The sequence below is a fragment of the Opisthocomus hoazin genome, chromosome 11 (genome assembly GCF_030867145.1).
Source record: "Opisthocomus hoazin isolate bOpiHoa1 chromosome 11, bOpiHoa1.hap1, whole genome shotgun sequence".
NCBI classification, from domain to species: domain Eukaryota; kingdom Metazoa; phylum Chordata; class Aves; order Opisthocomiformes; family Opisthocomidae; genus Opisthocomus; species Opisthocomus hoazin.
The window spans coordinates 21588429-21614976 of NC_134424.1; the positions used below are offsets into that span (position 1 = coordinate 21588429).

The 26548-nt window shown below is 41.7% G+C and overlaps 1 protein-coding gene across 2 annotated transcripts in view; it reads right to left on the minus strand.

Annotated features, from left to right (window-relative positions):
• Window positions 1-26548, minus strand: part of VGLL4 (vestigial like family member 4) — a 91897-nt gene that overhangs the window by 62379 nt on the left and 2970 nt on the right. For both annotated transcript variants that reach the window (XM_075432436.1, XM_075432437.1), the window contains exon 2: window positions 22346-22422. In XM_075432436.1, coding sequence (XP_075288551.1) covers window positions 22346-22409 — 64 coding nt within the window. In that variant the 5' untranslated portion in view covers window positions 22410-22422. The remainder of the gene's footprint in view (window positions 1-22345; window positions 22423-26548) is intronic.

Here is a 26548-nt window from a genome sequence, read left to right on the forward strand (position 1 = left end):
CCAGAACTGGACACAGCACTGCAGATGGGGCCTCACCAGGGCAGCATAGAGGGGAAGGAGAACCTCCCTCGTCCTGCTGGCCACACTCGTCCTAATGCACCCCAGGATCCCATTGGCTTTCTTGGCAGCCAGGGCACACTGCTGGCTCATAGTCAACCTGTCGTCCACCAGGACACCCAGGTCCCTCTCCAGAGCTGCTCTCCAGCAGGTCAACCCCAAGCCTATACTGATGCATGGGGTTGTTCCTCCCCAGGTGCAGGACCCTGCACTTGCCCTTGTTGAACTTCATGAGGTTCCTCTCTGCCCAACTCTCCAGCCTGTCCAGGTCTCACTGAATGGCAGCACAGCCTGCCAGTGTATCCAACACACCTCCCAGTTTTGTGTCATTAGCAAACTTGCTGAGGGTATCAAAGGAAGCAAAGGAAATATTGCCCCCAAAATTAATCCTACAGGTGACCGTGGAAGAAGATTAGTGAAACAATTCACTGCCTCTCCTGTAACTCAGAACATACTTGTCACACCAAGCAATAAAACCATGTGATGTCTATGCACATGTTGGAGCCTACAAAGTAGAGTAACAGCTGTTTGCAATTGAAAGAGAAATGCCACAAAACCAGCTAACAGCCTCCACTTCCCAGTGTTTTCTCTCTTTCAGTCCTCCCTCTGCTTCTCCGCCGCAGCGACAGCACGCGCTCCTGTCCGCACTTGCAGTCACGCGCAACGCAAATCACGAGATACGTGGATGAGTAGCTCCCAATTTAAACCCACGGCACTGGAACTGAGGAATATTTCCAAGTATTTCATATATAACTCTTAAGAAAAATGAAGTATGGCAGAGATATGATAGTGCTGGGGTCAACAGAACAAAATCCTGATGTGCTTGAAGCAGTATTTAAGTTCCATATTCCCAAATATGACAACAGACCGTGTAAAGTAAGTGGAATAAGGAGACTCCACTACTGAAAAACTCGAACCCAGCAGCGACCTTACCTCTTTTTTCCCCTGTGTTCTTTATGTTGCAACTCCGTAATATTGCAAAAGTTTTGCAATACTGATGTTTTCCTTAAGGCCCTATTTCTCCCAAGGGCATCTGAAGACTTTGCACACTATTTTTATTTTTCAAGCTTCTAATTCTAACAGATAAACAAAGAATCACATAAATTATGCCTCAAATTGAGCCCAAAAGCTCAAAACTAGAGAGCAATGAAAACTTTTTAACTGAACAATTTTGAAGGCCAGTCTTGAAGTGCTAACATGGTGGGGTCTGGCAGAACACAACAACTTGAAAAACAGCGCAGATGGATCAATACTGTAAAAATACATTTTCTTCTTAGGGGTCTCATTCAGCCATTGAGATAGAAGATATCTCAGGACAAATTTGCTATCTTAAGCTTTCTCAGAAGTCTGACATACAGACACCCATAGCACAAATTTGAAGAAATTATCATATGGAAATATTTATGACAGAGGCCCTACAAGGGCATTTTCCAGTTACTTTCCATAAAGAGAAGAAAGGATGCAACTAAACTGAAGCCATGTGAGCAGTATTTTTATTTTTAAATGTTTATGAAAAAGGTTCATTTTCTAACATGTAATACAGACGATATATTAGAAATATCACATGCGTAAGAATTTCTGTCTCCAAGGAACCTTGCAAACATGAATATATTCCGTCTCCTCCTGAGGCAAGTACCACACCTATACCGCAGCTGGCGAAACCACGGCAGGGAGATGAGATTTACCTGAAGGCACAGAAGCTAGTCAGATCCTGACTCCCTACGCTGGGCCAAGGACCACACCTTGCTTTCATCCACTCTAGTAATTAAGAATAAAAGACTTCTTGGTCTGTATATTCTTTTCAGGCAGAACCTGTCCAACCTGTTAATTTACTGACAATGTATTTAAGAAGTCAGACAGGCAGCCAGTGGAGAACCTTTATGAAAAGAATCCATCTTTCTCGTAGAACACCTCCCTCTTTTTCCTCGCTCCAGACTGCGCTCACTCTCTGCAAGCCACACTCTTTGGTTTTGGATGATGGGAGACATAAATTGTGCCAGATTCTTGTTCTAAGGAGGGAATGCCTTCTCTCAGCATTGCTTATAAGAAGATAAAGAAATGAATTCTGTCATCAGGAAACAAAAAAATAAATACAGGACCGTATTATTCCTCTTTTTCTGATCAGGCGGAATGAAATACATAAGAAGAAACTGTGAAGTGGTAGAAATTGACAGAAAAAATACTGGTGGAGTTCAGATTCTTCCAGGCACCACGAGGGAGAAGATTTGATCTCCTCACACGTAAACGCATTTACCCTCTGCAAAGTCAACCAGATTCATAAAAGTGCATGAAGGCAGCTAACTCTTGCCCGTAAAACCTGATTTGCGAGCCTAGCGTTGCATCAACGAACACGCTGCTGTGGGCAGCCCTGGGGAAGCTGGCTGAATTGCACATCTTCTGACGCTCTTGGATTCTGCTTCTCACACCTCGGTGAGCACAATCTGGTTCTTCACTTTAACTAGAAGTACAATGGTCTGACTTTGGTCTCGGAAAGATGTCCTTTCACGGTTTCTTTCCATTTAAATTGTCTGACTCCACCAAGATCAAATATAAGAAAGCTAGTCAAAACGAGGACTCCACATCCAAAGACATCACATTAATTAGAATTTCACAATACTGTTCATGGGAATAAGCATTGGCAAGACTGCAGCCTCGGTAAAAAATCTGCAGTACAGATGATCCCAAGATCAAAGTTCACCTCACAGACTTACCCTCAGCAGGGTTCAGCTACAAAGGGAAACACACCACCAGAATTATATCGCGCATCCACACCAACATAGCTCTCCACGTGTACGCATCACTTCCGTAGGGAAAAGTACCTTCATGGGATAGCCTAAAGAACACATAGATAGGGCGCTGAAGCCATGCCTGTCAACTTTCCTAGACGAATAATCCCCACAACTCTAAAGCCCATAAGCGCTTTGTATTTTGTCAGACTGCAGCAGATACACCACGAGTAAATTCGTGTCATTAATACTATAAAATAGCAGACCAACCAAGCCGCCTGTGTAAAACATCAGACTAACGCGTTATTCCCCATCAAAACTGCTGCCTGATTTTCATTTCTATTAAATTTTATACCACCAAGAAAATCCATCTCTGATGAGCCATGTACCGTCTCTACATTATTCTGTTTTCCCTGAACAAAAACATTTATGCATGCAGCACGAATTCACAAAGTTTAGCACAATACTCACCAACTAGTAGTTACACTCTACTTCCACTGTGGTCACTACTCTCAGGTCATTCTTACTTACTAAGAGGCAGCAATAGATTCATTTTTCTACACCACTTTCTCCTGAGGTTTTCCACATACTTAAATACTGAATACTCAAAGCTCTTATGCCTTCAGAAGAGCTGGTAAACTGTCTGTGCCGACTGAAACTTCTCTCCGGTTGGGCTAACACAAGAGACAGCCATCACATTGTAGAACAATATCTGAGCAACACGATTTCTGTATTACAGCAGTTGTGCCAGTTTAGGCTTTATTCTGTACTCCCAGCCAGGCCAACCAACTCAGGTTAAAGCCTACCGTGTTCAGGTTTCCTCCACTTGCTTGAAGACGGAATTTGTGTCAGGAACATGTGTGCAGAGAAGACAATCCCAGAGAAACCAATCAGCCACCCCAGCCGTCACAGCAGTCGGCTCGGAATTAAATATCAGGAATGCTATCTGAGCAGTGTCAGAGGTTATTATATATCCAGTAAGGTGCAAGGTTTTGAGGAGAAAAATTACTATGGAAAAAAAAGTGACACAACTCAGTTAACTGTGTTGCATAACAAACATTCAAAATAAATTCGGTAGCTTTGGATGCTAGTGCAAGAACTTGTGTCATACTGTTTACCATAAATGTTTACCCATCCAATGGGATCCTGGGGTGCATGAAGAGGAGCGTGGCCAGCAGGTCGAGGGAAATTCTTCTTCCCCTCTACTCTGCCCTGGTGAGGCCCCATCTGCAGTGCTGTGTCCAGTTCTGGGCTCCCCAGTTCAAGAAACATGAGGAGCTACGGAAGAGAGTCCAGCGCAGGGCTACGAGGATGATGAGGGGACTGGAGCATCTCTTTTACGAGGAGAGGCTGAGGGAGCTGGGCTTGTTCAGCCTGGAGAAGAGAAGGCTGAGAGGGGACCTTAGAAATGCCTCTAAATATCTGCAGGGGGGGTGTCAGGAGGACGGGGCCAGACTCTTTCCAGTGGTGCCCAGCGACAGGACAAGGGGCAATGGGCACAAACTGAAGCAGAGGAAGTTCCAGCTGAACATGAGGAAGAACTTCTTCCCTCTGAGGGTGATGGAGCCCTGGCCCAGGCTGCCCAGGGAGGCTGTGGAGTCTCCTTCTCTGGAGATATTCCAGCCCCGCCTGGCCGCGGTGCTGTGCAGCCTGCTCTGGGTGACCCTGCTTGGGCAGGGGGTTGGGCTGGGTGACCCACAGAGGGCCCTGCCAACCCCGACCATGCTGGAATTCTGTGATTCTATAAACTCAGAGAGACAGCGGTTCTAGATAAACAGCTCTAACTGCAGAGCATCAGCAGATGACAGCAAGGCCTCCCAAGTGAAATAAGCACATACAAAAATCTAAAACACTGAGTTCTTGTCTTCACACGCTTATATGTATACCCCTCTCATATTCCAATTAAAAAGTTTATTCCTGATCTGATTTGATTCAACTGCAGTAAGCCCTACGAAGGCTGGAATCAGTTCAAATGGTTGTATACTGATGCTAATCATATGAGTAGACTCTGACGTGATACTACTGTGTCATCATAAGGGTCTGCACCATTTCCACAAAGTTGTCTTTTTATATTGGTTTCCAAGTAAAATTGATCTTATATCTGTACGCAGCCTAAAACTGAGAACAAACCAGGAGGGTAGACGACACCAGTGGTTGACTGTTTAAATAAATAAATTCTGATTCCTTTGCAGTTGTGGAGAATCCTGCTTTACTCAGCGTGCATGGTGGAAAGGAATCAGTAAAAAACAAAAACCCACCAAACACCCTCAGCAGAGGTGCTGACTTGGCCTCCGAGAATAAATCGCAGAAAACTACTCGGCAACGTTTTTGGGAGGCAAGCACCCCTGACCCAGGCTTGGGAAAGCCGGAGCGATCCTTGTGGAAGGCAGCGATCGCGGTGCCAGCAGATAACCCGGGGAGCAGGGAGGCACCACCCATTTGCTGCTCTCCACTCCAGCAGCCTTCAGTGCAGGAATACACTGCTGTCTCACGCAAACAGCGAGTAACGCTCGTTTGAAGGTGAGCCGGGAGCCTGAGGCCACCCGGACAACTCTTGTTCAAAGCACGGTTGTGCTTTAGTTCAGGTTTTTCTGCACAGTTGTAAACTAAGTCAGGAATGAAGCCTGGCATTGTAGTTAACGCATGCACAGTGTAAAATGGCTTAAGAAAACGGTGACGATTCTTCAACACAGTGAGCGAGCAGATCAAAACTGTCTCTAGCCTGGCAATCCGTAAAGCACGGAAATCCCAGTCGGTATCCCAAATCCAGCAGAAACGGAACAGTGACCATTTTGCATAGTGTTCACTTTATTCCTCATAGTTGTCTAAGATCGCACCAGTGAAATTAGAGAATGTTGTCGCTGATTTAAATCATAACAGATTCGATGCCTACTGCACAGTGTGGAGACCAAACCAAACCCTACAGTCTGAAAAGATCCTTATCAGCTAAAACATGACTGTAACAGACTTCATGAAATAACGTTGCAGCTCTTGAAGGATCTTTTAAGTTGTCGGTTCCTTTCTCCCCACCCCCCTACCTCCAGCTTCGCTCCCTACGGAATTCCCTATGCTTTTCCAGTTTTCTTCTTGTACATTTCCTTCAGAATGACCTGGATATTATGCCTTAGAAAATATTCATATACCTAAACTCTTACGAACTGTAGGCTAAAACAACAATTCACGCTATGCAAAGAAATTGTGCTAAATGTGCTACGAAGGGACGAACACAGGACAGCCTTGTAATTCCTCCCCCCTATTTGACTACACTTCTCGCCACGTCCTTCGCTCACTGTTAGCGATGTACCTTTAACAGAGCAACTCTCAAACTGCAGGGGGGTACCTTTCAGTTAAAGCTGGTGATAGGAACCTCTGTTCCACTGTTCTAGGAATACCTTCTCAACTAAAGCAAAGTATCTTTAAATTATTCCTTGCTATTTCAGCAAAACACAAAATAAACCCACATAAAAAAAAAAATCAAGACTAGCATTATTACTTAATTATTGGATAAAAGCATTAAATACTTTAAATATTTCATTATATTAATACAATTAATTTCAGTGCAACTTCTTCAAATGAAAATAACCTCAGTTACTTCAGAAATGGCATTAAGTGGTTTTTGTTACAGCCATGCAAACACCAGAAATGTAGGGACACCAGTTCACACTGAACGTTTAATTAGTCAGCCCATGGAACTTCGTTCCAACAGCAAGTTGTACATTCGTTTTCAGCCTGCAGTCCGTCACCCACACGCACAAAGAACAGAAGAACCACGCGACGCTGCCTCCGTAACGGCAGGGTGAAAAGAAATGAGAAGACAGACCTCAGCGAATGCACAGGGCTACTTCTGAGAAAGGAGCCAACGCGCTTATCACAAACACCAGAACTTATTTTCATGTCCTGCAGGGCATAAAATGATTGTCATCGGGATTCCAAACGAACGCAGCGCGCTCGCACGCGCGCACCTCACGTGAGGAGCTACGCAGAAAACACCGGCATGGGACCCCGGAGATCTGCCGGTGGTTATACACACGCGCTGCTATGCCCGTCCCCAGTCCCTCTCAGGATTAGAACTGCTATAAACCGCTTCTCAATAGTCACTCATTTTTTCTGGAGTGGCCCCTAAATACCAGGATTGGATCATTATTTGTTTTCCCCACAAGCCCAGTCTGAGCGCAGAGGGATATCTGACTACCACGCTCTTACACAGACAAACAGGAACCCTCGAAAAGCCGTTCCTGTGTCACTATAACCAACAAATCCTTTTTGCTCTGTGTCATCTTTTCTTTTTCCTCTTTTTTTTTAAATGAATGCAGATGTGTAAATATTTTCCTTTGTATGTTTGTATTTAAGCATTGGCTTAAAAAAACACAAGAAGTAAAGCACACCTGAAACCAAAATTCTACTCTCACTAACATAAGCATCAATGCAGAATACATACAGAAAGCCAATCAAATTTTGAACTATATCTGTCAAGACCAACACTGAGAGATAACTAAAAAAAAAAAACAAAAACAAATCATTACAAAACAGGGATTAGCACATGCTCTTTCTCAAGCGTCCATATCTGCCTCATCTTTTCATAAAATAATGGTTAAGAAAGTTGTAAGAAAAGGTATAAGGAAAAAAAAAAAACCACAAAAGGTAAACTTCTTTGAAATCTTACCAGTACCATTGGAAAATACGATCTCCTAGGACAGGGAATGACAAAAAGAGAAATGATGGGCTAGACAAGCCATCACTGAAGCAGAGAAGCTGAGGAGCATTTAACACTCCTCATCGGCCCCCTCCCCAAACACCATTCAGCATTTCCAGTACCCATCTAGCTCACAGCAGCTGCTGGACAGTAGGAAATCATTAATACAGGCTGGGCTTGTTAAAAGACATATGGGTAACTCAGGGAAAGAAATGGAGGAAACTGATGTTAACTGATTGCCTGTTCGTTTTCCCAGTCTAAAACACAATTTGGTACTTCACAAGGTTACAGGTGGCTTCGCTTCTTGTAGCGATGGGACTCAGGGATACTTTTTGGTTGTACTTTTGGGGTGTTTTTTCAGCCCCCTTTTAAATTGTTTGTAATCATTCTGTACAACCACACCAGAAAATAATTCAAAATCACCCCCCCCTTCTCCTAACACAGTTGTTTCGGATCACCGTGCTTAAAGCAAAGTGCGTGCTGCAGATTCATTCATTTCATTTTCAGGGTGTCATGAAAACAGCACCGCGAGTTTTGCCAGAATGACCCATGGATTGCTAAGCAGAACCCAGCCTGTCTACTAGCAGGGACCTTCACTGTGAGACAATTCAAATGGAGAAATTACAGTTCTGGGTTAGAGAGAGAGGAAAAAAAAAACCTAGGATTAGGGAGGGGAAACTATCAAAGAGTGAGCGAGCTCTCCAGGGAAACATTATTTTTATTTTAAATTTGGGTTAGATACATTTGCCTTTAAATGCTGAGATGCTGTTTTACAAGAATGCAGTAAAAAGTCACCTAAGATTTCTTCTCCAATATGGGGGACAAAGAGAATCCAAGGTTTCTTTCAAAGAAGACACAGCTCTGCTGGAGTTTTGGCGCATCATGAAGTAATTAATGATACGAAAAGTGACCAAGAAGGAAAGGACATATGTTAGTCCCTTTTTTTGGACATCCAGGAATGAGTGACTGGATGAGCTATAGACGCAAAGGAAATTACTAAACTGTCTCAGGCAAAAATAAAAAGGGTTTATCATTTTGGCAGAAAGGTATTTACGGCCATTTCTACCCCAGTAGAAATTCCAAGCCGTTATCTAGGCATTGCATCCAGCACTTCAAGCATGGGCAACAACAACAACAAAAGTCCCGGTCACAAGAAGTTGAGAACCACAGCACCTAAAAGCAGGTAACAGGCAGATGACAAATCAAGGCCGTGTACTGCCCAATTCTCACAGTCAGCATTAACAATCAGTATCTGCAGCTTGCAGTAGGTAATAAAAATTAGCAAATAAATGAAGGAGACTTTTTAAAAAAGATTCTCATGTACACCATAGCTTCTTTTTCTCACAGGACACAACAGGTATTCCACACCTACTGGAGGAATTAATGATCTTTTTTTCGTAATAACAGTCAAAGGAAAAGAAGTCACAAAAAAGCATCATTTGTATAAATATTTTCCACTTACTTCAATGAACATGCAATTTCAGCCATAAATGAAAAAGGTAACTTCTCACTTAACGGAGAGCAGGGATCCAAAGAGGAAAAGGAAATTAAAAGTACATAAAAACATATTTAGAATCCAAATTGAGAAATATATAAAGGCATTCCACTAAAATCTTTCTTTAGTACTTTACACAAGTTCATTATATTCACAACTTACACAAGTTCATTATATTCATAGAACACGGCATCCCACACTACGTCACAGGGGAGAGTGCCTACTGAAGTGGTCAGCAGACTCTTCCTGGCAGTCCACCGCCCACTACCTCCTACCTTGCGGGCGCATCACCTTTCAGCTTTTTACAACCACCGTGAGGTCTAGCGTAGCCCCCCGCACATCTCACCTCGCGTTTCAGCCAGAAGGCCTGACCTGGGCCTCTGCTTGCGAGCGGCACACACAGGTTTCCCCAGGCAGGCCCCAGCAGGGTTACACTCTGCTGGAGACCACCTCCGCAATTACTGCTCTGTTCTACCAGAACATCCATCTCTGCCACTCCACAAAAACTTCTTCAGGCTCGGCATATCCATCCCATGCTTGGACCCTTTCTCCCATAATCTTCTTTCTAGTACAATACTGCAAGGCAGCGAGCGTATCTGTCCTGTTTTAAAACCGACTTGAGATGACTTGAGCTCTACCATAAAGTACAAATCTATTGTTATTAATAACTGAAACAGGTAAGGAGACATAAGCACTCATGTTTGAGCAGATCAGTGATTGTGTGGAGGGAATAAGTGGTGAGGACCTACATTTTCCTATTGTCACAGTCTTCCTCTCGTTACTCATTAATACTTGCGTATGATTAAAAGCAGAAAGACAGTAGCATTAATGTGATTGCATTAAGGTCAGTGGAACAGCCCATAATACTACTATGCCCTATTTCTGAGAGGTAAAAAGAAAAATAATTTTTAAATAGACCTGCCAGACTATCAAAAGATCAGCTAGACATATGCATGCAAACATGAACAGGTCACCATTAAAAAGCAGTCTAGCCAGGGAGATCTCTACTGGAAGCACGTGAAAATAAAGGCAGCTAAAGCAGATTCGAGTCGTTATTTCAGCGTGACACTGTAGTTGTGTGGGTGTACCGCTTTGTTTGCTCCTCGTCTACCTACAGAAATGGAGATAGTAAGTTTTTGAGGAGAGAATTAAATGAAGAAACATGATAGCTTTTCCCTCTCCTGAATGCAACAGAGTTCTTGAATCCTTCAGCCAAGCTGCTGGTCAAGAAACCAATAATGTGCAGGATTATTTCATTAACAGCTATTTCATCAGTAGCGATTAAATATGGACGTTTTCATACAGTAGACTGACAAAACATATACACACATGCCAAACGACACCGTGAATTACACCGTGGAGTAAGTACTCATGCTAAGGCGCACCGTAACAAGCACAGCAGTAATTCACACAAGCAAGTCTACCACATGTTCTCTCCCATAACCCACGATCAACCTGGCAAACACATCCCTACGGCACCTGCTGGAATCCCAGCAGGGATTCACCACCCGTATCACATTCCCGCCCCGTCACACCAGACGGGCTACACCGGCGTGCTTCAGGCGTGAGCCAGCACCCGACCGTCCACGGCTCAGGAAAAACCTCCTGCTCCGGACTTTGGCCACTCACAAGACGCGGAATTCTGCTGTGGTACAACACATCTCACCTTCCAACGGAGCAGCAAATGACGACTCTCCCTGAAAATACATTACGGTATAAACAGAGTTTCTGATTTTAAGAGCTAACAGTCTGCTGCGGAGACCTTACAATTTGCTGAAGTTTCGTGCCTTTCTCTGGTCTTCTGACGGGCAAGTTTTTCTTGCCACTTCCATTTTCCAAGAATGGTGTTTGATTCCATTAATTGACCAATCTTCTGTGGCTGTTTTGAGCACCACAGATACACATACCATACATTTTGGACAGGAATTTAGTTTATGCATGTTTTTCCATGCCTAGCACAACCATGCTTCTATATCCTACTGTAACACAAGTACACGTTACTAAAACGCACTTAGAACTTCTGCCTTAAACTATTCAGAATAGCAACAGATTCTAACTCTCCATACAATCTTTTTCTTCTGACACTGTATTATCCTTTTAAAACACGCTCTGCCCATCGTTGTCAGAGTGGCTATCTGAGACTTGGTTGAGTAACTCCGGAAGTGAGAAAGAAATCCGTGAAATGTCATTCCCGATGTCAGACTGCATTCCAGTTCCCAACTCTGTTGGCATGCTCTGGGAAGCAAGGGGCGCGTCTGGTCAGCAAGCTCAGCCGACCTTTAAAGGCAAAACATCTGTCAGGAGCCACGCGAAGCGCAGGCAAAGGGCTTAAGGCAGCTGACCCACTGCCTCATGGAACCGGTCAGTGCCACTAGCTCAGATCAAGTCTATCAAGGACTTCAGTCAAGCAGAGTCAAGACAGCTCAGAGGCTTCCATCGAGATTAGTTAACTATTATTCCACTAAAAAAAACAACAACCCACCACCTATCTAGATTTTTGCAAGAAGGATAGACTGAAAATTTCCAAATTGCTTCTCCTTTCCACAGAAAAAGGCAGTGGAAAGCCCAGTACTTCCCTTCATACTCAAACACTGACAAATGACATTCTTAAGCCTAGCTTTCTCACATATTTGTTTTTAAGAGAACAGTAATATTATGAATCTGTAACAACCTTATTAAGGACTACTACAAACGTTAATACATTTAAAGCTAATTAACTATTCGACTATACTTCTAAAAATACAGCTCATAATTTTGAAATAAAATAATAAAAATAAATTTTAAAAAGTTTTGTTACGTAAATATGACAACACATAAAACAATATAATTACGGTAAATGCCAGCATTATGCAATAAATATATTATGAAAGTCTCCCAAAGACTGAGGCCCCTGCACAGTAAGATCACGGATTTCAATCAAAGGCAAACACTGCTGAACTTTAATGTCTCTGAAATCTAGACCACTGTTTGAAAACCACTGTGTTGTCTACTGATAGAAACTACTGAAAGTGGTCCTTAATTTATCTCATCATCTGGAGGGGAACTTTCAGAGGGGAAAGTAACTTTTTTGCACGTTTCCATAACCAAATGCGTTCCAGGTCAGGCTAAGCAAGAAGTGCACAAAGATACAAAACCTGGACAGACAGACAGAGCCACAGACAAACTGTCACTCTTGCTATCATGAGCCAGACATATCCGGCTCTAAAGCAAGCAAGCAACAGTCAGAGATTTATAGTAATCAAGTTACAACTGTAATGCACAGATGTCTTCACCTGAGCCAAACAGACAGCATGGGCATGACCCAGAAAATAAAAGCAGTTACTGCTATTGCCACAGTTTCAGGAAAATTAAGCCTAGTGCATGTACTAAAATTATTCGACTTAAAGCAAGAACACACAAAATACTATTTCTGCCAAACTCCTGCTTTACAATTTCTCTCTCTTACAAAGCAATAAATATATATCTAAAGCAAACTTCATTCCAGTGTCATAAAAGTATTATCACCTAATCCAATACTGTTCTAGTGAATTGACAAAAGTACTCTTGTAATACAGCGTAGTGGGTTTGGGGACCTTTTAATGCATGTGTCATGAAGTTCAAAATCAGAACAGAACGAAAAAAAACCCCAGATGAGAGTAATAAATCACTCCTCAGTTTGCTAAATGGAAGCATTTCTCCTTTTAAACTTCTGGATGGCAGCAGTTTCTGTAGTGACATTATTCATAGCTGCATAGCAGATTCGTAGCCAGAATTATGCTTACACAAGTAATTGATTTTCGATTCAGCAGCAAAAGAGGGGGGAAATTAAAAGCAAGTAATCTTGCTGTTGCTTCTTGGGGGAGAAATATGTTCTCTTCAGCCTGAAACAAAGGATTGCTGCAATTTTTTTTTTAATGACTAAAGAAAAGGCATGAGTGAATAAAACAGCGTGATAGTTGACTATATCCTCCTTTTATTTCATAAGCCATTAATTAGGACATTATCTTGGGCTGGACAACCTATGCTCAGATCCCTCCTCCTTCAGGTCAGAATCTGAATGGCATACCAAAAGTAAACTCTGGGTTTCCAGCATGGAAAAAGAAAATACCAAACATACGCTCATTAACTAAGAATGTCCATACTTCTATTTACAACAGCACCGTAAGTGTTCTATGATCATTTCTATTTACAACACAACTGTAAATATTCTATGATCACTTCACTAAAGACTGTACAACCAAAAAAGGGGTAAAGATTGTATGGGACCACCTCAACTTTAACACTGCGCTGCTTCTAAAAGAATTGACTTTACAACATTAATACTGTTTTAACATACTGTGTGTGCATCAAAAATTGTGTATTTAACTGAAATCACCTTTTTTTCAGCATGAGGTTTTCAAAACCCTAACTGAACGCAAAGTTTACTTAAATAATACTTCCTTTCTTAAACACCATCTTCTCGTTTGCGTACAGAAAAAGGCACCTCCACATCTGCCCGGCCGCATCAACAAAACTCAGAACTGCCACACCGCACCAAAGGCGGTCTCTGTCCCAAAGCACCCACCTAGAACACGACGTCCAGGCAGCGCGGAGGGCACGGCCGCGGGCGGGCAGAACCCCAGCGGCACCGGGGCCAGCCTCCCCGTTGGCAAGAGGAGACGAGGGAGCTGGACAGCACGCGACTCCTAACCTCTCCAGGCGCAGGGATAAAGGGCTGAAGTAAGTACCTACAGAAACCATTAAACAAGGAAAAGCAATACACAACAGTAAATATACTGAATCCAAAGTAGTTCTGAAATATTTTAACTCCTTTCCTCTGACTGATTCTGCTAGCTTTTTGCGGGTGACACTGACGTTTCCAAGCTTGTCCCCATTCTCTGTGCTTTCAAAGATGGGGAAAGCACACCCTGGGAAAGCACCCTGCATTTCACAAGTCAGCCAGCAGCATTTCTAATAAGAACTTTTTTTTTTTTTAACGAAAAAAGCCAAATAATATTTACCACATGTAGAATAGCCAGAATTCCACACTAGTACGTTCTGCCTAACTGTAAAAACCAGTCCCTTTACGTCGTTTCAGTCACCGCCAGAAAACTTCACAGACAAAACCTAACGACTGAATAATTTCCCCATATTGTTTGAAAATTCAGGATATAACAAATATATACTATCGTAAAATAGACAAACTGAGCACAAAATTCCAAGTATAGCACTTCGGAAATTACAATTTAGAAGCACATGCGCTGACAAGCTCCGTACGGTTACTCTCTATGTGCCACCACGCTTCACAACACGGTATTCAGTCAGCTGCAATGCTCAGAGCAACGGTTGGTATCTGCTCACAAATTCCACTCTAGTAAGAAGATTCCTTCCCCTCCATTTGCCAAACAACATTTAAAGAGGTAGTGTTTCCGTAAACATCATTTACTTGGAGCTGATGCCACCAACCACTGTGACTATTTTACCGCCGCTTAGCTAAAAAGGCTTCGGCACGGAAAGACGCGTTGTCTGGCTGCCGCTGCTCCGGACCCCCGAGCGGCCGACCGGTGCAGCTGGGGAGAAACATCTGGTACGCCGAAGGATGCTACAACACGGTCACAGACTGCAGGCAGCTGAACCTCTTGCAAATGTTTATGAAATTAATTTGAAAAAAACGCATAGACACTTTTGTTCCCGAAGGCATTACTATCACTCCACTGATTATGCTAATGGTGTTCCACTGTTATTAAAATACATCTAGGCGCCAAGCAGACAATTGCCCCATTTTCCAGCCTATTTAACAAGCTGAAAACATAACTCATTCTTCATTTCCTTGCCACTAGAAACTTCAAGAAAAAAAGGGTGAAGCTTTCTGGAGGTAAGAATCCTTTTTTAATTTTTTTAAAAAAACTAAACCGACCCACCCAAACAACCAGTTACACAATTTAACACTCCTACTTTCAAGAAAACCCTGAAAACGATGAAGTGGCCCTGACACCACTTGCAGGAAGCTACCCTGTGAAACACTGAGTAATACAAACAGCTAAATGCTTTTGAAAGACAAAACGCAGAAGGTCAGGAATTCAGCCATTCAGGTATTTTACTAAAAACCACATTAACTGATATTTCAAACGGTGAAGATATCAGTATTTTCTGGTTTGTATGGTTCATATATTTCAAAGCAGAACAGCTGATTCAGGCTGCATTTCAATGACCGAACCACGCACGTTTTCCCATCACATCATCACTAAACTGAAATATCACACTTCCATACTTTTCCCCCTTTCAGTAAAAAGATTATTTATGCCGCAAATTCCTCTCCGAAACTAACAGGACTCTCTCTCTTCCCCTACCATTGATTAAAATTGTGTAAATAACTAGCTGACAAACCTGCTTTTAACACCTCTCGTAGCTGTTGAGGGATTACAAACTTGGAATTTTGCTGACACTGCTTCTTAGAATTTAGCTTTTCCCCCAGAAAATTTGTTTCTCTTTCGATAGACATCACAGATAAGCTCTGACCACAAGCACAATTGCTAATTCATACAAGCTGTTTAATTACTTAATTGCACATTAATTTCTGCAATCAAAGAACTCAGTATATTAAATTGAGTTGCAGAACAGCAAAGTCTAACCCTACCTCTAATTTTCAAGACCTAACCCTTTGTCTATATCAACTACTTGCCTCATCTCTGAGCCAACAGAGATATTCATCCAATCACCAACCCGGCAGAAAGACAACCAAATCAATATCTTAATTTACCATAAAATAAGAAACAAACATCCATATGGAGAGTCCACTTATTTTCATACGAGAAAAAAATCACAAAGAACTTCTCACCCTCCTTTCAACCCAATAAGGGAAAAGTCTTCTGAAGACGTCGTCAAGTTCTAAATGAAAGCTTGCACCGGGCTGGCTAATGAGGCATCCAAGAGCTGACAAACACCGATTAAAAATCCCCAAGCTCTGAAAGCACTGAAGAACAGTATGCATACAAAGTACTGGTAAATGTATTTGCAGAATGCAAAAGAAAGAGCTGGGTTAACATGGCTGTGCTGCCCTCACCCTGGACAAGCCAGATTTCAGCAAGTCTTGTCCTACAAAACAAAAACTAGGAGGATCAAAACAGGCTCCTCTGTTTACTGGAGGAGTCCTGAAAGCCACGGGAAGCAAGATTTAGTAGAAGCATCACGTACAACCTTTTCACTACAAGGGAGATTTTTATACAGCCTGAATTGGGAAAAAACAAGATAGTGATTTAGTCAGCCCTGCTGGCAACGGTACCTTATGGTTATCTATAATGACTGCCAGCTTGCCCAGGCAAAGGCACAGAAAGCAGCTCCGTCACCCTCAGAGGGAAGAAGTTCTTCCTCGTGTTCAGCTGGAACTTCCTCTGCTTCAGTTTGTGCCCGCTGCCCCTTGTCCTGTCGCTGGGCACCACTGAACAGATTCTGTCCCCGTCCTCCTGACACCCACCCTGCAGATATTTATTAGCATTTAAAAGCATTATAAGGTCCCCATTGTTCATCTTGTTTTAAGTAATACTTTACTATATAATATTTCTCATTCGTAATACAAGCGTGCATTATCCCTCCCAGTTCTACTTGGAATGGGGTAAACTCGCAAACAGAAAATAAACCAGGACTGTGACATGATACTGCTATTTCACTTCTGTGTAAAATGCTATCACCGTTTCCCATTTTTCCGAAGCAGGTGAATCTCTAGCAAAAAAACTCCACAAAAGAACCCCAGGAAAACCCCCAAAACCCACCAAAAAGCAAAGCTCAAATGAAACTGATCGCTGAGATTGTCTTTGTACTCACTGCCCTCATATAGCAAGTTCCATGAAATTCCTCGCTTTCAGTCAGTCAAGAAACCTTCAGCATCGTAAATATTTTCAGTGCCGATTTCAGCGCTCACGCAGTAGGATGGAAGCTATTTAAGCTTCTGCAAGCATTGATATTAAAGCCTGCCTCAGACTCACTGCCCATAATTTGCTATAAATTTACACAACAAACAGTAGCGTAGGTGAAAAGTGCTGGTGATGCTAGAAATTTTTCACTATCTTCAACACAAATAGCAACACCCAAGTCTACTTCTACTATAAATATTGCCTGCTTTGTATTTAAAAGACAATAAGCTTACAGATTCATCATCCTCTTCAAGAGCGTTAAAAAAAAGATGAATTGTTCTCAACTCGGCCTTAAAGTAATCTTTTTTAGGACCAGCTACCCAAAACAACCCATCGTTGCATATTCATTAATTATGAGATGGTGGCCAGCACAAAACTCATCCTCCTAACTGAGCTGATCGATATGAATGAAGAACAATAAAAACTGATTTGTAGGTCTTGTCTACGTGAGGATTTTATTACAAAACGGATTAGGGCAGGGATTTTAAAGCACAATAATTCTTCTGTACTAGAAATATCAACTGTATTGTCTTGCTTAATTATTTGAAGTGGATTAAACCAAGCCACATAAAAGAAACTGCTGCCAAACAGTAACAGTGTTCACAGGGAAGAAGTGTGGAACAGCAGCTCCAGGCTTCCAAGGATGACACATGCGACTGATGATACATCTGCAAGGAGCATGGCTTGATCAAAGAGCACCTTTTCCTTGTTTTTAGCTGTTGTTTTTCCCCAAGTGTAGTCCTGTATCAGTTTTTCAAAACGTCAGTCAAGAATCAACAGGTACGGATTTGGTACAGTGCATTAAAACGCAAAGCTATTTACCCAGGACTTCACTGTGCCATTTATTAGCTCTTTCCAAACCTTTCACTTCCTTTTGGAAAGATATTTCCTTCTGTTTGCCAGCAACAGACTTTTCACCGTATTATCCAGAGTGTGAGAAACAACATGTTTTTTCTCATTCATTCCCATATTCTGAAACGGGACTTGCACATTGGAGGGAAGTGGAAGTAAAATGTTACTATAAAACCAGCACAGGCTGAGTACATCATGCTTTTAACACATGCTGCAAGTGCAAGCCCTAATTAGCATTTTCCTCAATAACAAGATTATGCTTTTAAAACTCTGTTTATACCTGAAAGAGCAGTTCCCAAATCCCTTATTTTTGTATGAAATAAATATGAAATTGTAATCCTCCTGGATGTTTGAACAGTTGCTGTTCAACACAATTATAGGAAGAAAAACTGTACTTTCAGTAATTCTTTGTCTTTATTTAAATACCACCAGCTTATACTGCGGTCTTCTAAAAATAGCCAACTTCAATCCTGAACGCATGAGAGATCAGTATAACCCCAGTAAGAACAGTATAAGAAAAGAGGAGGAAAAGAAGAGGAACAGAAGAGTAACGAGTAGTATGAAGCACCTCATGTAAACTTGATTTTTGCAAGTGTCTAATAACCCACATTTGGTAAAATTTCCAGCTTTGATAGCATTAAGAAGACAGCATACATACACAGGTCTTACAGGTGTTCACTTTGCATAAAGCCCACTTCTGAAGCACAGAAAAAAAAAAAAAACCAGAAAAACCTTACAGATAAAATAGTTGCACATTACCCACTCGGGCACTGACCGGCTGCTCATAAACAGCCCAGACTTCCCAGATCCCTTCCCTTCACTATTGACAAGCAAGCAATTAGTCGCAAGCCTCCAGACGACTGGCTAATAATTACATCATTGTACGCTCTCCTTCCACTGAAATGAAAGGCCAACTTTGGACAGCAAGTAAACAACAAACTCCATCAGGAAATCTCTTTACCTTTTCCTTTAACTGTTATCACTTCTAAAGGAGTGCCTGTCTTCTTTTATTCAGCTTGTTTTGTTGGGCTTTTTTCAGCACAGATCCACTCTACCATAAGCTTCAATAATCGCTTACATCACAGTGGTAATATTCACAAATACAAAATTCAAGTAATCATTTCTTCTCCAGAATTAATCGTTTCCACGACATGGTAGTTAATGAAATGTGTTTCATAAATCTTCTTTGACAACAAGTGCAGAATGATTTAAACTTGGGAGTTGTTGGAATCTAGTACGTAGTTCGGGAAGCAACACAGAGATGCGACCAAACGCAATATACAGTGCGAACATATCGCTGAAGGTCAACCTCACTGACACAGGCACGACTGCAAAAAACCCAATCCTACCCAAAAAACCTGCCAAGTCATGTTTGTTTAAGAAACCAGTGACCATTCTTGGAAATCTACAAGGCCATACGTCTCATTTCTTTAAGCGCTGGTAAGTTTAGAGGTATTTGTTTTAAATACAGGTGATGTGCATACACACCAAGACAATTCTGCACTACTTGGCACTGCAGCAAGTGCCCACAGAGACAAGAGGATCCTCCAAGTTACAAAGAATTTAATTCATAAACACTGGTAATATTCCTCTTCTGAATACACATAGACAAACAAGAATAAAATTAATTACCTACCAGCTTCAGGAAATAAACCTGTTTTTTTAACAAGAACCTGTATTTGCACTGCTTGGATTCCGTAAATGCACTTGAAGTCTGCTGATTTATATAGAATAGTTTGAAGTTGAGGTTTAGATGGGATTGAACCATGTCAGGGTGTGACAGTCTGCCATTTCGGATGTCTGCAAGAGGATCAGGGATTTGTGTACAAATAGTACTAACATTCTCAAGAAAAAAAGTAGGGAAAATTATTGCTATGTATGAGTTAGAGACCACTATCAACTTCAGCTGGCTTTAAACCTTGTGTAGTAGCACACACAGTCTAACTTTAAAAATATTTTATATACATTCTGCATATACTTTTCATACTCGACGACAGAAGAAATGTTAAGACTACCTTTATTTTTCTTATAAAAGCTGTCATACTAAACTACTCTGAACAAGAATAATTTTGAGATATTATTGTTAAAATTAGTATCTTCATTGCTTAAAATGATCTTTAAAAAGTGGCAGATCAGCAGTTTCCAACTCTTACATGGCATATAGCGTAGACCAGAATATCTGAGGTGATCTGAATCATCTTCACCAGCACATTTATTGTTTCACTCGTGGAATCTAACCACTAGTTACTTGGTAGCTTTATTATGTCAGGATAGCATATAGCTACATTTCCTTTGCTGTCCCTTCAAAAATAGAATAAAATTTTGACCATGAAATGCGCAAAGGAGATCTGAAGTTCTCTGTTGGACAAATTTCTATTCCAGCACAAAACCAAAAAATGTCAGGTAAGACAGAAATGTTTCAGAAACTACATTAATCTGAATTCCTTATTCAGAACTTTGGAAGCAGGAAACTTCACGCTATCATTAGAAAAGTCAAAAAGAAACTGTTGGAACTTTTTCCAATGAATCCACAAGAAAACTGCCGGTGTGTATTACCTAAATAGAAGAAACATCACTGAGATAAATTCAATAGTTTGTTCAGACACCAAGTATCTGAAAGTGATCTCATTTAAAGAAGAGAAGGCAAAAAAGAAAGTAAAAGGGAATTATTCCACTCCCGGTCACGACTGGAGTATTAGGAACTCTGTGTAGCACCGTACTTGCGAGACAAAGCGAACAGGGGGTACAGAAACACAGGCAGGGCCACTGCTACAACTCCAGAGCAGCACAGCAGGCCCTTCGGTGGAAAGCTCAAGGATGACTGCTAAATTCACGGTTAAGACCAACCCCAAGCTGTTAGCGCCCACTCCGCCGCACAGACGGAGCTCTGGCTGGTGCCATTTCTCCAGAAGCCGACACAAAAAGTGCAAGTTCAGGGACTGCTCCGGACCACTCACTTTGTCCTTTCAGCAGCTCTTCACACTACAGCATTCTTGGTGTGCGATGTGCACAACAACAGGACAAAGTGGGAGACAGCACAAGTTAGAAGTGGCGGAAGGGTGTAAATCTAATTAAGTCTAAGTGGCAAGACTAAAGGAATGTAAATTTGAACCAGATACACAGCGGCTTCCTTACATGCAAGCTGCACTGAACCTCTGAATTCTCTACATTCAGCCCAACATTCCTACGCTCTGGAACTCCAAATCAAACCAGAGTCTTAGGCAATAGTTAACCAAAAAGAATGCATTTAAGCTTAAGAAAATTCAGAACACATATTCAAAAAATATATTAAAAAGTGTAGTCAAAAGAAAATAGGCAAAGCATTTGCCTTTTCTACAAATAGAAGTTAGTTTACAAGAGAAATCCCCCAGGCTAAAATCATGGCTAAAATTCTCTCCTTGGGGACTTGCGCTGCTGTTCATTTTACCAGTAACAGTCAATAACTGCAGCCATCAACCCCATCACCCTACTACAGTGGGATCAGTGAAGACTTGGTACTTCTCCAGCAGTAAGGTGAACAGCAAAGAACAGCAAAACCAACATTCAGCGTAAAGCCAGGAGCCAGTAACACAGCAGAGCTCATCAGGGTACGAAACCTTCACTTTACAAACTTCTGAAAGAGCTACTGCTATCTTTACTGTCTGAATACACACAAAAATTCTGGGACTCATCGTCCAAACGTACCATGTTTATTTTGCAATCACTTTAGTAAGTCGGTTAGCAACAGCAGTAAATCAGTTCTTTTATTCATCATTCAAGCCAGTTACTTTTCAAAAAATACATGAAGAATAAAGGAACAACGGCCAAAAGAAGAAAAGCTGAATTTCTCTGAAAACGTGATTTTATGCCCAGAAGCTACACACAAAAGCAGTCTGAAATCCAAAATACCATTTGTCTAGTTACCATCTATTCAGGTCGATACCCAAGACGCACATTTCCTCAGTGCTTACGCTGCTCGGAGAAAAGCCGGCAAAGACATTTATTACTAAGCACGCAGGTAACCACCTCAACTACAAAGTAGCACTGCAATTTGACAGAATTGAAAACATTATTCTAACGTGAGTTAACCCATCTTCAACACTTCTGCAAGGCAAGACGAGCCTCCGCAGCTGCAGTGGACATCATTGACAATGTTAACATCCTGTACTCATCTGCTAGTAGCAGTGAAAGAAAAATGAAGTGCTCATTACTAATGGTAACAGTCAACATCACAGTTTCTTATGAGCTGTAAAGGCACCTTAGCAAGCCACTCACGGCCACCCAGGTATGTGTTCTTCAGGGCAAACAGGTCTAACTGATATTAGGGAGTGTGAGTTCTCCAACAGTCCACAGTTTGACAGCAGTTCTAGTACAACATTTTGTCGACTAATAATGCAAATACACCTGGGAGGAGAGGGGCACCTTTATATGAACTGTTAAGTACATTTTCCAAGTAACAGGAATGACTCTCTCTTGCACACTAACCAATTTAAATGCAAGGTATTGGTTTTGCACCCGAGGAAGACGACCTTTTAAGGGCTTCTGAAGACATTTTTCTACTTGTCTTAGATTCATTAAAATCCAAAGACTGATAAAGCCAGCATCTAGGCTGATTTATAGTGCAAACATAAAGCACCCGGATCCAACAGAGCAGAGAACTAAGTTTCAGACTTACGTTTCTCATCATCAGCGTGTACTAGAGATGCTGCTCTCGACAAAACGTCCAATGGAGTCTCCATTCCTCTCTAGATCCTGGAAAATTCAGAGAATTCAAAGAGTGAAACTCACAGAGTCCTTACCACGACAGACTAGGTGGTATGCCACTTGTTCACAGCCTACACACATCAGGTTTTAGTAATAAACAACAAGAGCATGACAGTAGAAAGACTCAAAAATCCAGGTTTCTGCTGCTCTTTTCACGTTATGCCAGCGCAGGATTTGTTGCACTAAGTCCCTGTTGAACACAAGGAAACATTGGAATTCGCTTTCCCACCAACTACTCATCCAAAACAAACCAGAAGACCACATTTTCATGTACTTGACTGATGACCACTGCTCACGTAGGTTGCAACAAGCTTATCTGCTGTACGTTGTGTTTTTGCGTCCCACATGCCGGCCTGCCATCCCAACACATAGCTACCTGAGACGATATCCAGAGGTGCAACTCCTCTGCAGTGAAGCCGACGGCTGGCCTGACCGCCTACGTGAGCAGAAGGCGGCTTTAGCTCCACAGTCTTCAATAAACTTGTACTCCATGCTCTCCTGTGCCCAAAGTGGAATCGCCCAAAGCTTATAAACCATCGAGACATTTTCTTACTCGTGAACACACTCTGGGCATGTGCATACATACGACGACACAGAAAACTGTAACTTCTATAATCATAATCACATCTCGGCAGCTGCTTTTCCTTCTTTTTTCTCCCCCTGCAGCACATAATTCCTATACCTGAAAAATTAATTCCATCACATAAAAACACATATTTCAGCAACATGCTAAGCAACAGACTCTCCCATTTTAAAAAAAATAGTATTATGGCTCAGGTAAACCCCTCAAAGTTTCACATGAATGTCTTCAAAACTAAAAAAGAAGTTCCAGTATGAAGTTCTGAAAGAAACAAAAGGGAAAGTAAGGAATAAGAGAATAACACGTTGTCAGGATGCTTTTGCTAAAAGGCCAACAACTTATCTGTGTTTTTAAATAAGAAGGCAACAGCAGAGATAGAACTGTTGAGAAAACAAATGGAGAAAGAGAGAAAACCCAGGACTTCTAACAACTCCACTGTTTTTTTTCCCCGCAAAACTCGCATGCTATCCTGCCATAAGAGCTGCTTACTGTAACTTCCTTTACAGTGTGATCTTAAATATATATTAAAAAAAAAAAAACACCACACAAAGTAGTGGCAACTACAGAAATCTCAAACACATGTATATAGACTTAACAAAAAGCATATGTTTGGGAAACAATTTCCTTGACTTTGCACTATAAATAATAAACCTCCTTCCCCTCCCTCCCTCTTCCTAAATAATGTCAAAGACTTACTAACTAATCAAAGATTTTAAAGCAGAAGAGAATGAATTTTTAAAGTATTATTTTAAAATATTCATGAAGTATTTTTAAGTTTCAAAAATATTTTTTCAATAAAAAATTAAATCCAGTCTTGTTTCCACAGAACTGCGCAAGAAGAGGAGACATACTTGAAATAACTAAGTATAGCGCTTGAGGATAACAACACGCACTCTCCCTCCCCGTCAGAATCAGCTTTTGCTCAAGAACAGTATTTTAACTGAACCTATAAAATCAGGTAACTCTTTCATTTAAAGACAGTACATTTCAGTGAGAGGTTTTAGAAGACAAGGTCTCAGATTCTCATTTTACTAAGCCTGTCTTCATTAAATATTTCTGTATATCAGGTTTGGCCACACTCTCTTCCAAATCAAAGAAAGGTTTAGAAGAGAGTGTTCACCAAAGCAGCCTCCAGCATCCTGCCACTTTGATCCCTTAGACCTCGATGCTTGGTATCTTTCCTGCGTTTTGTTTTCTTGGAGTTTAAAATGGCACCGCTTTATTTCTCCCCTGACTGTTGATTACTGACCCTCTCACAGAAATTCCTCTAACAGAGGGAAAATTCAGTTGGAAAAAAGACTGAAACGCACCTGACCAGATGAGGCACGCACACCAGACTGCTGGCGAGCTTCTGACTTAGCACTGACCAGCCTCGTCCTAGGTTTCAAAGTCAGTCACACAGAGCTTTTTGGGCACCGCTTTAGAAAAACCCTCTTGATCAAGAACAACGCAAAGGATATTAAGATGTCTTTTACTGAAAACAAATTGCTGTTTTCTTTAAGTTTTTCAGTAATTTTGAAATAATGGGAGTAGCAGATGCCCAGTCCCTTTCCGGAACACACTCCCAGTAAGAGAATTAGCTGGTGACAGAAGTCCACAGTGAGAGAAGGAAACAGGAACCCAGTCTTAATTCCACTCAGGAAATTAGACACTTTAAAAACAACTTCACTAAAACTGGCCTCAACTAAGCGTTGTAGCTCTGCGTATTATTAAAGTTCATATTGTGAGAGAGCTGTAGAAGTGTTTCTCTAACAGGTAAGGTCTTGTGAACAACGCTGTGTCCATTCGCCAGCTCCCTCGAAAAGACGCCGTTACTACGGAGATCTGCAAATTCCAGGGCGCAGCGCCACACACGCTGCAATTTTTTAAACATGCTGCACACATTTACAGTTACAAAAATTACCTCCCAGGAGCTATCAAGTTCCAGATTACTTTTCAAACAATATGGAATAACCCTCTACCCCTAAATTAAACCAACAAGTCAAGGATAACGGTTCAGGAAAGAAAGAAAGGTTGCCTATGAGACAGAGAGGAGGAATCTTCTCTTAGACAGCTCAGAGCTTGAAAGCCTAATTCCACCTCGGCAAGGACAGCAACTGCTACAGCTGCTCCAAGGCAGCCTTCAGAGAACAGCCCACTCGTCCTCGGAAGGAATCGTGTTCCAGAAATGAAAGAACAGTTCCATCGCCAGGGTTCTGACAAAAGCCAGTTAAAAAGCAGAATTCTGATAAAAGCCAGCTAGTTCTCTGCATGACACAGAAACCTCTCTATGCAGCAGAAACTAACCTGAATGGAAGTTGAATTTTTAGAAGTATCCCTGTCAAAGCCCAGCTCTCTAGCAGCCTGCGTGGAAGTACTGCTCTATACCCAGACCTCATAAGGGAAAACAAGTGACCAGCGAAACACAAGTGCACAACCTTAACTTCCTCTGGATAGATCCGACTTCAACGCTATGGAAACAGCTTCACAAGTATCTTACCAAATCTTAACAGTTAAGAGAGACACAAGCCAAAAGCACTTTTACAAGAGGTCAAGATATTTTTAGCTATCGCAATTTCAAATATTAGTTTAATATCTTAGTCTTCTTATTTATCAGTTACTGCTTCCACTCAACACTCCCCTAGTCTGTCATCCCGCCTACATCGCAGCACACAAACATCTGAAAAACAGAATGTAAAATCATAAAGATACAATGTCCGAAAGACAAATAAGTTACTAAACACTGATCCGCTAGTAAGTTTTTTATGCAACACTTGAAGAACACAACACCCATTAGAGTAACGAAAGAAGATGTTATTTTCCCTCTCCTTCTCAAGCTTTTGCAAACTCCACGTGCCTACGGACTACTCTCCGCTTTGCAAATGCCTGTTAACATTTTTTCAAAGACTACAGAGAAATTAAAGCTTTTGAAAACGAACAGTTGGGTGATTTCATGGACTTACAGACCGCCCGCCAAGCATCATGGAAAGCACACGGGGAAAAGCCCTCAAGTTGCTTATTTGAAATCTCAGTAAGCAGGCAGCAGAGAAACTGGCACCGGAGACTGGCTGCAGACTGAACTGTGAGACATTTTTCCAGTCCCACCACAGTTATTATTCGCAGTGGGGTATGTCAAGAAAGATCTGAAATAAGGAGAAGAACTTTAGATTTTCTTTTAAAAAAATGGGGAGAATAGCGAAGGGCCAAAAAGGAAAGAGAAACATGAAAGATTATGTCTGCGGCAGTAACCTCCATTATGGAGATCTGACGGCTTTGGTCTAGAAAGGAGCTTAACTGGTAACCAAAGTGTCAGGTTAGACAACAGAAATGAGGAAAAAGTTGGGTGATGAGAACAAAAGGCCTGTACAAAAGACATGCTGTGCAGATAAGAAAAAACAGCAGAACTCAGACATAGTTTGGACATGAAGATCTAAAGGGAGGTCCCAGTCACAAAGATACTTGGATTACAGACCTGCCTGGCAGACAGAACAGCAGCACAGCCAACAGCCGTTGCAAACACGTTAATAGGAAACATCTCAAAGCAGACACTCGTAA